Here is a 12,514-nt window from a genome sequence, read left to right as displayed (position 1 = left end):
TGCTTTGAATCGTGGATTTTCTTCTTCATCTATACTTCTTTCAACATCTTCAGGTTCTGTTGGCATAGGCTCCGGTTCAGAAAATAAGCCAACTTCTGCACCATCGGGCCCGGGCTCTCGAGGTGGATCCACATCGAAGTCATCTTCTAACCTACAATCATCTTCAGTATACGAGGTCCCCTCACCGGTTGACGTCGTAGGGAGTACATTATCCCTTCTTCTGGGCATTTCATAACGTCCTCAATTGGATGTAAATTGCCACCCACTAGAACTTGATGTCGTTCCCAAGTATATATTTCCAGCATCAAACATCGAGCCACAAACGTACATGTCCCATCCACCGATAGAGTGTCTTGCAGGGGATGTGCATTCGACACCGCTACCAAATATGGGTTGTTCCATATTTTGTAACCCGCTAACCGAGTGTCGGCCAAGGGTCGTGTATACATCTCGAACACCGGTCGCAAGTACATCATTTGGCGATGTAAATTGTACATATAACTCAATATAAGGTGCTCCACTAGTAAGATGAGTCTGCACCATTGCCTCCAAGCTACGAGCACCTTTTATGTTGAACGAGTCATATGTCACCGGATCAACAGAAGAACAAAATTGATACGTGATAGACAGAACTTTCATTGGCGTCATTCTGAAAATTTTACGCCTAATTCTTTTACGAAGTTCTGTCAAATCTATGTTCTGGTTAAAAACCAGTCGCACTGTATTCTCCAACAAAAAAACAACACCATTCTCGGTGTGGCAAACCTCACCATCGTAGTAAATAACAGCACTAATACGCTGTCGAAACCTATTTTTGAAAAACGAGGATCGCCTTTGAAAATATAATGGGAGTCACCCCCGATCTTTAATTGAGATGCGATCGGATCACCTTGAAAATGATTTTAGGTGTGCGAATTTTGAGAAAACAGGTTCGGAAGTCGGTTACGCACGAGGAACGGTTAGCACCCTCGTGTCGCCCAAAATTGGTATCGAATTGATTGTTTAATGTCTTAGTATCGAAAACTTGAAAAGATTTTAAAGTACGATCCTTTGAAAAGAAGATTTGAATGAAATGAATTGGATGATGAGAGTCATTTATTTCGAAGACATAGATTGTCACACCCAGTAAGTTAGAGTGTAACATTTTAAATCCGCTAAATTAAGTTTATCTCTTAACTTTGAAAACTTATGCATTTTGAGAAGGATATCTGATTATTTGGGTCAAATGAGAGAATCGAAACCTAATAAGTTAGAGTTCAATTTCACAAAATCCCTAAATATCGAATATTGCCTTTATTTTCATTTTGTTGGAAAAATCCTCGCCTCGAGAAAACAACATGTCATATCCAATGCGTTAGGACATAACGTATCGAATTCCCGAGAATGAGCTTTTTATTTATATTTTAATTAAAAGGGATATTCTCGATTATTTAGATTCGATGAGGAAAATTGGAACCCAATACGTTAGGGCTCAATTCTTTCGAAGATTCTAAATTTCGAGTGTCGTGTTATTTTGAAAGTTTTTGAATAAAATGATTTCGAAGCTTAAACCATATTGAACGTAACTTTTTAAGCGGATAAAGCGCGATGGAATTTCAATGTACAATGCGATATAATAATTCGTAAACCGAAATATACCCTAACAAACACAAATAATCAATCAATACAAATAATTAATACAATGCACATAAGAGTAATAATCTCACATCATATATTATGCTAACATTCAAAGACTAATAAATTAAAGGTCAATCGAAGCTCCAAACAAATTAACACATATGAAATTGTACAAGTTTTTTTTTAAATAACTTAAGAAATATGAAAGAAGGGAAATTATAATTAATAAATTTAAAATATGATATATATATATGAAAATTTAAACCCTAAAAATCTAAAAACCCTAAAAATCCTAACAAGGGAAACATGGCGGAATAGCGTCTCTAAGGGCGCGCGACGTGGCAGCAAATCGCGTCCACGTCAGCGCGCTTTGATGACGTGGACACAAATCGCGCTTTCAAGGACGCGCTTTGTTGCCATGTCAGCATAGCGCGCTGACGTGGACGCGATTTGCTGACATATTCCTTGACTTCGCTCTTACGTGGACGCGATTTAGGGGAAAAGGGCCCATTCTAGTAAATAATAAAATACCGGGCCTATTTCGATAAATTAAAAAAAAATTAGCTTTTTTTAGTATTTTGCCCAAAATTGTGCCCCTTAATAAAATATTCTATCAACTTAACGAACAAATTTAAAAAATTGAGAGTGTGCCACTTGGCATAAATATAAGGTATGTATATTGTTATATTATATATACTAGTTTTCCATTCCGTGCGATGTATAGGTTGTTCATGTATTTTATAGACATTGTTATTAATTAAATAAAGACATATTAATTAAAATTATAGATGAAATAATATTTATTTATTAATAAAAATATATTAAATTGTTTTGTATCTTATAGAATTATGTAAATAATATGATAAATATATTAATAATAAAAAGTAAAATTATTATGGTATATATATATATGATTACTAATTTCGTCATCTTAAATGTTTTTTTAACTAATAATATTTATGGAAATTATAAATAAAAATATAGATTTATTGAAAAAAATTTCTTAAATATTTTTTTCATTTATAATAATATTCATAAATAAAAGTTCCAATTCTATTGAAACACTTCCTTTAAATGAATTTATTTTTGTTTTACACGGTTATAAGTAGATTCTACTCATTAAGTAATTTATCTTTAAAGTTGTTATATATTTATAATCATCAACCCGAAACTCAGATAAAATTCGGGTCGTCTACCCGCGAACCGGTTGAGCCCTGCCAGTTGGGTGCATGCAGGTTTTGTAGTGAGGGTTCACCAGGAGGGCTCGCAAGGGAAGTCCGCTATCCCAGTTTGCATATACCAAGGAGTTCACATGTGAGGGCCACGAAGTCCAGCAGGTAGACCAGAGTAGTACATGTGTTTAGCATGCATGGAGCCTACCAAGAACATCATTTCCATAAACAATAATCATGTGTATAAATATTCGATTGTCTCCTTCAACAAGACATGACGAAAAAACACTCAACAAAAGTTATAATTCTTTACTAATTTAAGTTAAATATTATTGGATAATTTTAAATATAAGTATTTCTATATTCTAAGAAGTACTAGGTTTTGTTCACGTTTATTTGTGATTTAATATTAGAGATATTGATTTTTATCATTGACAATTTTAATACCACAATAAATTTTCTTAAAAAATCATTAAAATATTTTACATAATAATTTTACAATGAATTAAAAATAAAGATTTTAAATGTTAATTAAATATTATTGGATAACAACGTGAAATTATGATTTAATAAGTAAATCTCATGTCAATATCTTTTTATAAATATTATAACAACTTTTGATTTTAATAAATTAAATTGAGAAGAAAAATTGAAAATCCTTCACTTACGCAATCATAGTCTTTCTTAAATTAATAAAAATAGTTTTGTGATTTTTTATTATATATTCTTTTAAATGATATATAAAAAAAATTAAAGATATCTTTTTATATACTTCATATACGTTTTATAGTTTATATTCGGAGTTCGTGACTGTCCTTCCAACGATATCGTATTGAAAGTTCAAATTTAAGTCCTCCTCTTAGGAATACAATATGCTTTACCGTTACACCCAACCATTTGTTGGTATATGGATTAAGATATTGAAACATATATGTAATACACGTGAGGTAATAAGTATATAGTAATTGAAAGTATCCAAATGTTAAAATAAGTGTAGAAGAATTTGTAGAGATAGCACACTATAAAACCGCAACTAAGTTCGAATAGAGCAGTGAATTAGTGGTGTAAGGCCTGCAGAAAGTAACAATATTTTCACACTTGTCTACCAATGGAACCCTTACATTTTCCTATAAATACCCATCTCTGTATTCAGGTTTTCATTACCAAAGCTAATCAAGCATCTATCATCTAACATTTACCTCTCTACTTGTGTGTGTTTTTTCTCCCATCCATAACCAAAATGAACCAATCCCAGGATTTGAGCCACCAAGCTGGCCAGAAAATGGGCCAAGCTCAGGAGAAGACCAGTCAGATGGCTGACAAGGCTAGGGAAACTGCACAATCTGCTATGGATTCAATGCAACAGGTTCTACATTTCTCTCTCTTTTTCTCCTTTTAGATGCAGGCAACATAGACAAGTTTAATGGGAGGTTTGTTTTGCAGGCTGGGCAGCAGATGCAGGCCAAAGCACAAGGCGCAACAGATGCCATAAAGGATACAATGGGGATGAACAAATGAAACTTCTGCTGCTTGATCCCAGACCGCACCTCTCCGGCACCTACAATATTCATCTTTTGAGCTTTAGTTTTATTTTTTGGCAACATTTTCTTAAATTTGCTCATATGTTCTTGAGCTACAATTTTCAGTTTCAATCATTTCTACAAGTTTTATTTTTAGCCATTTGTACAATAAAATTTGGGATGTAATAATGGTGCCAATTACTTAAAGTGTGTACTGTGAAGAGATAATGGGAAAGTTTCATTTATCTTATTCATGTTTCAAGAAGAATTAATAATACAAATGTTCATTTGTTTCTCTTAATTTCTTATTAGACAAATTCAAAGATATGGAAGGCACAAATTATTTGTATAATTATCCACAAATATGACCGAATCTAAAAGAATAGCTCATCTCTGTTGAATCATTGCTGGATGAGATTAGAGTTGAACCCAGATTATGATACTTAAAAAGGAAAATTTTAAATCAATCGAACATTTAGAGTGTTTGAGTTTGGTTATGATATTAAGTGGGCATTTGATAGCCGGAGGTCATAAACAAACCGGGCTGGTATCATTGAAGGAATAGTGGGCCTTTCATAATGGTCTGCTTTCTTTTCTTTAAAAGCGGTGACAGTGTTGGTAAATGGTTGTTTCAGTAGTTGTAGTTTATACAGATTTATTCTGATGAGCTAGTTTAAATTAAATGTTAAAGCTTGATAATAAGAGGAGGGCGAGTTGGCGTTCTAAGAAAAAATGGTAATTAAAGGAAACTCAAGAATCTATAGTGGTTTAACTTCAATTACTTATCTCTGTTACCTTAGTTTGCCACAATTAAAGATTTCTCAAATTCACTATATTTGAACCTTTCAAGCACAAGGTTTAACCTTTACAAAACACTGTTTTTTTCACTAGACAAGATAGAGCCACTTCCCTTAAAAGTTTTCTACCCAAAAACCTTAAGCAAACCCTTACAAAGATGAAAAATAAGAATAGAGATAAAAGACTCCTCTTAAAAGAAGATATTGCAATGATAGATCCCACTCAATAACAAGACAACACTTGAAGAGAATAAAAAAAATGTTACTCAAAGTGTGTGTATGAATAACAATGAGAATATTAATGAAAAGATTGAAATTTTGTGCTATTGACTTTACAAACTTGTTTCTTATCTTCAATGTAGAGCTATTGACTTGTATTTATATATCCTAACAATCTTAAAGTCGTTTGGAATCATTGGGAGCAGATTAGAGACGTTGTTGTAATTAATTCAAGCATTAAATGCAGGTTGCTACAAGTGGACTTGTGCTGGTAGAAGTCCTGAAAATGATGACTATTGGAGCCATGAGTATCGGTAGAAGTTTGAGGATTTCAAAGGTTCAGACTTGTATCAATAGTTGCACCAATAGCAGGTGTAGGGGAGGCTCGCTGACTTGGTTGTATTGGTAGAAACCTCCCTAAGTATCGGTAGAACTCAATCCAAATATTGATACAACTAGACTTGTATGGGTAGAAGAGACCCAAGTAGCGGTAAAAGTCTGGAAGGATATCTTGGGTGCTCTCTGACTTGGTTCTACCGATACTTCTATGCACTTGTATTGCTATCGGTAGAAATCTTCCAAAGTTGTAAAATTTGTTTTGAATCAAGGTTTTTCAAAGGCATGTTGTGATTTTAAATTTCTAAACACTTTGAAAATAATGTTAAGTGCTTTAAATCAATTTATTACAAATTTGACAAAGCAAAATTTATAATTTAATTTTGTTATATAATAACATATGAAAAACTAGGGATAACACAAAGTTAAATATTGAGATTACCCCACATACTCAAATCTTGACACTTTCAGTATAAATAATGATTCGAAATATGAAAATATGAATCTACAATGTCATTCAACTTGACTTTGTTAATAATTCTAACAAAGTCAATCATCACAAGCACTAAATTAAATAGCTAACAATCAACTTAATTCAACTAAAATAAATTTAGAAGTGAACCCACACATTTGCATAATAAATGACCTCAAATTTATCGGAGTCAATTACAATCTTATTTATTTACGTAATTAACTAGGTAATGAATATCGTATTGGTCTTCAAACTATTTTTTATTTTACTCTTATAGCAATTCGTTGTATTTTGACATACCATTTCGAATTTATTAATGTTGTTCAACTTTTTTTTTTCTTATTTAAATGCAACATCATAAAATTATATAAGAATTCTAATTTCACTGCTAAATATAACATCCAACAAAACAATAATTTTGGGAAAATATATATATATTTAGAGTGTTTTATGGCACAAGTTACAACACTACACTATGTTTTAAATCAAATCCATCTCAAAAATGCAATCTTAAAATATTCAAAATATAAAAGTGGGTTTTTAAATTACAAATAGATAAATACACCATATGTTGTATATGCGGAAAACCATTGTTGAGCATATTTACCAAAGGATTGAACTTACTACAGCAATTGAAAATTAATAATCACCATAATAATCGCACCATATTTTTAATTATTTAATTTCACCATAAAAAAATTATTCAAGTTTAAATTTTGGAGACAATCACGAACTCTAAACATAGACATAGAAAGTAAAACAAACATTTATAATATAAAAATTTGCAGTAAAAAATGGAAGAACTGAAAAACCGCAACTAACATTGAATTGAATGGCGAATGAATTATAGGATCTCATGTACTCCCCGGTCTAACATTCCCAGTTGAACAAATTTGTTCCACAATCGACCCTCACTCAAATACTATAAATACCCATCCCAGTATTGAGGTTTTCATCATCAAAAGTTAAGCATCATCATCTACCAAAGATTTTACTTCTCTATTTCTGTATTTTTTTTGGTGTTATAAAGGAAAAATGAACCAATCCCATAGCAATAGCTTCCAAGCTGGCCAGGCTCAGGGCCAAGCTCAGGTGTGTCAACCAACCTGCATTAATTTTCATTGCATTGCAACTTGCATGCATGGATTATATATAAAAAAAGCATATTTTAGTTTGTTCTAATTGTTTTCCATTTCCTTTAATTTTGTCAGGAGAAGACCAGTCAGATGGTAGACAAGGCTAGGGAAACTGCACAATCTGCTATGGATTCAATGCAACAGGTTATACATTTCTCTTCTTTTTTCTTTCTTTTTTTTTTCTTTTAGATGTTTGGAACATCATAGATGAGCTAAACGGTGATTTATTTGCATTGCAGGCTGGGCAGCAGATGCAGGCTAAAGCACAAGGCGCAGCAGATGCCATGAAGGATACAATGGGGATGAACAAATGAAACTACTCCAGCTTGATCCCAAATTACCACCCCTCTCGGGCACCTATCTATCTATATATGTATGTATGCATTTTTAGCTTTTGATTTTTGTTTTGTCAAAATTTTCTTCATTTTGCTCATATAATCTTTGAGCCAAGAAGAAAGATTTACCCTAGAATTTTCAGTTTTAATGAATTTTGGGTTGTAATAAGGGTGCCTGTTGCTTAGAAGTGTGGAAAAGTTTCCGTTTCCTCAGCTATTGTCCTCTAGAAATATAATAAAATACAAATTAACTGCTAGGAAAACTCTTTTGTTCATTTGTTTCCCTTACAAAATTTACCTCATCAATAATTTTTTTTAATGATTTTGTTAATAAAATAAATTTAATTTTAATTGTAAATTTATTTAATTTTGTGTTCAATTTATCAAATATAGTCTGATAAAAATGATTCTATTTCGATTTTAAGGTTAATTTAATAAAAATTAATTGTTAATATTATTAGCTAATTATAGATTTTCGTCAAATCAATTAAAACACTAAAAAGTTGAAAGTTAACACTATTATCTTCAAAATTTAAAATATATAACAAACCAAAAAACAACACATGCACCATATTAGAAAAAAAAATCTCAAACTTGGATACCAATTAATGCATTAAGTCATTATTTAAACCCTAATTATAATTGTATGATCGAACACTTCTCACTTCATTTCTATAATAAGAATTGTTTGAATGAATTGGTGAAAACAACAAATAAGAAATAGATTGCATGAAGTACTATCCATGGTAAATGCATTTCCTCAAGAAGACAATAAATGGCTTGAAATTTAATTTAATTTCTTTGGGGGTAGTATTTTATTGCATGAAATTACTTAAAATGAGAATTAAATTAATTATTTATCATAGTTATATTTTAATTGATAAATTAAATTAATTTATGCATAGATTTTATATGATAATGTCATAATGGTTTTGACAAAATTAAAATGGGGTTGTGTAAATTATTTTATTCCCCAAACTAACCAACATCAAATATGGATAGCTCTTCCCAGAGCATGAGCCAGCAGGTTGGTCAGGCCCAGGCCCAGGCTCAAGTATTTCATTTCTCTTTTCTTCCATAGTTCAGTACTTTACTCCATTGATATGAATGAAATATGAATCAAAAGAGATGAAGAATCTTTGCGACTAATAAAAAAGATAGCCGACATAGAAATTGAAGATTGTCCATCTCATATTCTGGAACAAATCAGAATAACATAGGAGACTTGGAACTCACCAAGACTTTTATTAGATTCATTACATTTGGATGAAATTGAAGAAAAGAATCTCCACAACATCCAAGAAAACTAAAAATTAAAAAAGTCAGTCAAAAGTGAAAAGCGTCATATGATATGATAATACTTATAAACAAATAAACAAACAAGTTTAATAACGTGAAAGTCATCATTAAATTTATGATGTGACAAGACCAAAGAAAAAGCTCAGATGTAACCAACAAAGATTGCAACGTGGATCTATCATCAAAACAATGATGATGTAAACAATGATGGAAGCAACCATGACTGAAATAGCCATTAACTCAAGCATGCAACGGAAAAGTAACCATAATCATGCAATTAAATAGTGCAATTCCTTTATGTTATATTCCAAGAAAAGGCTAGCGGAATGATGGACAGGTCTGTCCAATCTGCTAGGGAATCAATGCAACAAGTAATTAACTCCAAATCATGGATTCAACTACCCATAACTGTACTAATTCATTGGTCAAGCGATAATAAATATGAAGTCTCTGGGCAGCAGATGATGGACAAGGCACAGGAAGCTAAAGTGGCATCAACAGATGAAGACTTCCTATATTTTCCTTTAGATCCTTATTTCTTATTTTAGTTATTGATTTCTTGTGTGTGTGTTTTGGACTATTTACTAAAATGCCGACAAAAGAAGAGATCATAAACAGCTCTCTTCCAATGCAATTTGTCAAGAGTTAGCTCTTCCACTTTAATCTAATTCCTATATTTTTGTACCCTTGTATACACATGCATACTCAAAATTCTAAAATGTAATGTCACATTTCGCCCTTTATTGGTTCATATGTTTTTATGAACATATGTAAATGTCATTACTGTAGCAATCTCTTGTAGCACCGACAAGAGAAAGTGAAGGGGAAAGGGGATGGGACAACAACACTGTTGTTGATTTGATTTCTTCAGATTCTGTTCGGCATGATGCTTTCGTGTTTCAGTCTCCAGTGCAACTTTTCATCTTGTTTCGTCTTTCAACTTGGAAACAGGGTAATGCTATTACCTATTTATAGTGTGTTTTTCTTCACTTTTGCAACAAAATTAGGTCTTTTTAATTTGCAAGATTTCTCTCAACATTAACAGTGGCAGAATTTTGTAGTTATGTTAGTGGTTGGATTTTCATTTTGGCTAATGGAACCAACAAAATTCCACAATGAAATTGTGCGATGTTTTGGCTTTTTAAAAATGAACCAAATTTATTATAGGTAATTTATGGTACCAACTAAATTTTACAGATTTACATCAATTCAGTTCATTGATTTTTTTTACTAATTTAAAGTTTTTCATTAAAATAACTCTTTTATACTATATAATTTAAAACAAATTAAAATTAAATAAAAAATAAATTTCAGGAATTCAGTAGTAACCAAACTAAAACTCAACCCAACACTATTTTTCAACCTAGAGAGATGATCTTCCGAAGTACCTGTTTTTTTTTTTTTCTGAATAGAAAGTTTGGGGACCAGACAGCAAGAAATTTTTGTTTCTACCTATGCATATGCTTTGAACTTGACTTGGGTTTCACATTATTGTTGTTAAATGGCTGAAAAAAAATGCAGTCTTTTTGAAAGAAAAAAATACATTTCATATTTTGTAAAATTGCATGCCAACAAAAGCCCTCATTCCATTACTTTTTTTTTCCAACCAAAGTGAACATATATAATTCCTTTGTCCTAAAAACAAAAAGAGAGTTTATTTTGGATCTCTGAGTATAAAATCGATTATAAATACTTGGAAAAATAGAAAAAAGAAAAACCGAAACGACATGTTGCAAAGAGCTTAGTTCTGGGGGTGACCAATCAGATAAAACTGAAGAGGACTTGTGAAGCGAGCAAAACGCAGTGAGTGTGACCCAACATCACACATATATACATACGTATATATAAATAAGAATGTCATTTTTCTGGGGAAGGAAATGGTGAGGACCAAAGGACACGTAAGGTTCTTACAGACATTACGACAAAGGTTGCCATCATGTTGAGATTTTCCTTATTCTACAATCACTGCCACCATCAACTAGCTATTAGCTAATAGGGGACCATCCCCTCACCCATTTTCATTAGGTCTCAGTGTTCCCATTTCAGATTACCCGAAACTACTTGTTTAGATAACCTAATCTGTTATTTACTAAAGACAATTTTATTATAATATGGTCATAATTATTCAATCTTCGGATTTGAAGATGATTGTTGGAAATAGGTGAATTACATTAAGAGTCTGTTTGATTGAAGGAATTGATTTTTCGGAAAATCATTTTCAACTTTTCCAGCGTTTGATTGACAGAAAACATTTTTCATTTGGAAAATGAACTCCAAAACAAGAGAAAATAGGTTACATTTTAGGGAAAATGTCTTACCCTTTCAATTTTCGTAAGACATTTTCCGTGCTCTCCTCTCTATCGCCTCCTTCATTCCTTCCTTCATTTCCGGTAGAAAATTGTTTCTGTTTATCGATTTTCCAGCAACTTGTTTTTTAATTATTCAATACTTGTTTTTTTAACACAATTACAAATAATTTATTTGATATTAATTTTTTTCAATTTATAACGATTAATATTGTAGCTTAATAATTGAGTATTATTATAAATAAATCATTACAATATATGTAAAAATAATTTAAAATATAAAAATTTATTAATATATATCAATATATGTAAAAATAATTTTTTCTAAAAATATTTCCAGGAAATCTGCCAAACAGCCGAAAATATTTTACACAGATTCAATCAAACACCAGAAAATATTTTCCAGTAAATCATTTTACAGAAAAGTAAAACATTTTCCCGAAATCATTTTACGGAAAATATTTTACTGGCAATCAAACAGACCCTAAATGTCAATTTCTTTTAGGATAATTCAAGGGATATCGAATCAACCCCAAATGAATTTTCATGTTTAAATTTTATAAAAACTTTAGCCACTATTAGTTCAATATCACATGGAAGTATTGTATTAAACAGCAATCTTACATCCTCTTGTATCTTCTATCAATTATCTAATGTCATTTTAGCATTTTTTTTTATGTTATTAACACATTCTTTTGATAATTTTTTTAACCTAAACCCTAGACCCAAGCCCCTAAACCTTGGCCCTGAACCTTGAACCTTAAACCTTAGACCTTGGACCCTTGATATCCACAAAACCAACTAAAATTTTGGCTGAGGCAAGTGCAACTATCAATTAATAGTATAGCTACGGTGAGCAAGGATATCATTCCCACGAAGACTAAAAGTACTAGTAATTACTGTCTTTCTATTATTTAACCGATAAATTCAAGTGATTGATTAAAAACTAAAATCAACTAAATTAATTACTAACGAACGCGACAAAAAACTAATCAAGAAAATAAACGATTAACAACCAAAAAGCGAAACAATACCTAGGAAAGAATCCACCTAGATTTCATTTGTCATTTTCAATCTAAATTACGCAATTTCTTCATTTAGTATCTTAATCCGTAGAAATTCCTAAATTATGCTAATATCTTTTTGGGAAGTAAGAGCAACTGACTCTAGGTTGGTTAATTGAAATTTCTTTCTAATTAAAACTCCTATTATCACATTAACTCGATCTATGGATTCCTCTATTAGATTTGACTCTAATCTCTTAGATTTATGTCGTCCTATTTCTAGGATAGCATGCAACTCCAC

At 31.5% G+C, this 12,514-nt stretch overlaps 2 protein-coding genes across 2 annotated transcripts; both read left to right on the top strand.

Moving 5' to 3' along the window:
* The first annotated feature begins 3,935 nt into the window (after window positions 1-3,935).
* LOC107911329 (late embryogenesis abundant protein 2) lies at window positions 3,936-4,559 on the top strand. Its single transcript, XM_016839188.2, has 2 exons — window positions 3,936-4,155; window positions 4,233-4,559. The coding sequence occupies exons 1-2, from the start codon at window positions 4,030-4,032 to the stop codon at window positions 4,305-4,307; spliced, it is 201 nt and encodes a 66-aa protein (XP_016694677.1). The 5' UTR covers window positions 3,936-4,029; the 3' UTR covers window positions 4,308-4,559.
* A 2,464-nt stretch (window positions 4,560-7,023) lies between these two features.
* Window positions 7,024-7,867, top strand: LOC121223809 (stress-induced protein KIN2). Its single transcript, XM_041106393.1, has 3 exons — window positions 7,024-7,225; window positions 7,345-7,413; window positions 7,509-7,867. Exons 1-3 carry the CDS (start codon window positions 7,169-7,171, stop codon window positions 7,581-7,583), a joined length of 201 nt encoding a protein of 66 aa, XP_040962327.1. The 5' UTR covers window positions 7,024-7,168; the 3' UTR covers window positions 7,584-7,867.
* Window positions 7,868-12,514: the final 4,647 nt, after the last annotated feature.

This window comes from Gossypium hirsutum, chromosome D11, assembly GCF_007990345.1.
Source record: "Gossypium hirsutum isolate 1008001.06 chromosome D11, Gossypium_hirsutum_v2.1, whole genome shotgun sequence".
NCBI classification, from domain to species: Eukaryota; Viridiplantae; Streptophyta; class Magnoliopsida; order Malvales; family Malvaceae; genus Gossypium; species Gossypium hirsutum.
The sequence above is the reverse complement of the archived record's forward strand: the minus strand, read 5'-3'. Positions and strand labels throughout refer to the sequence as shown.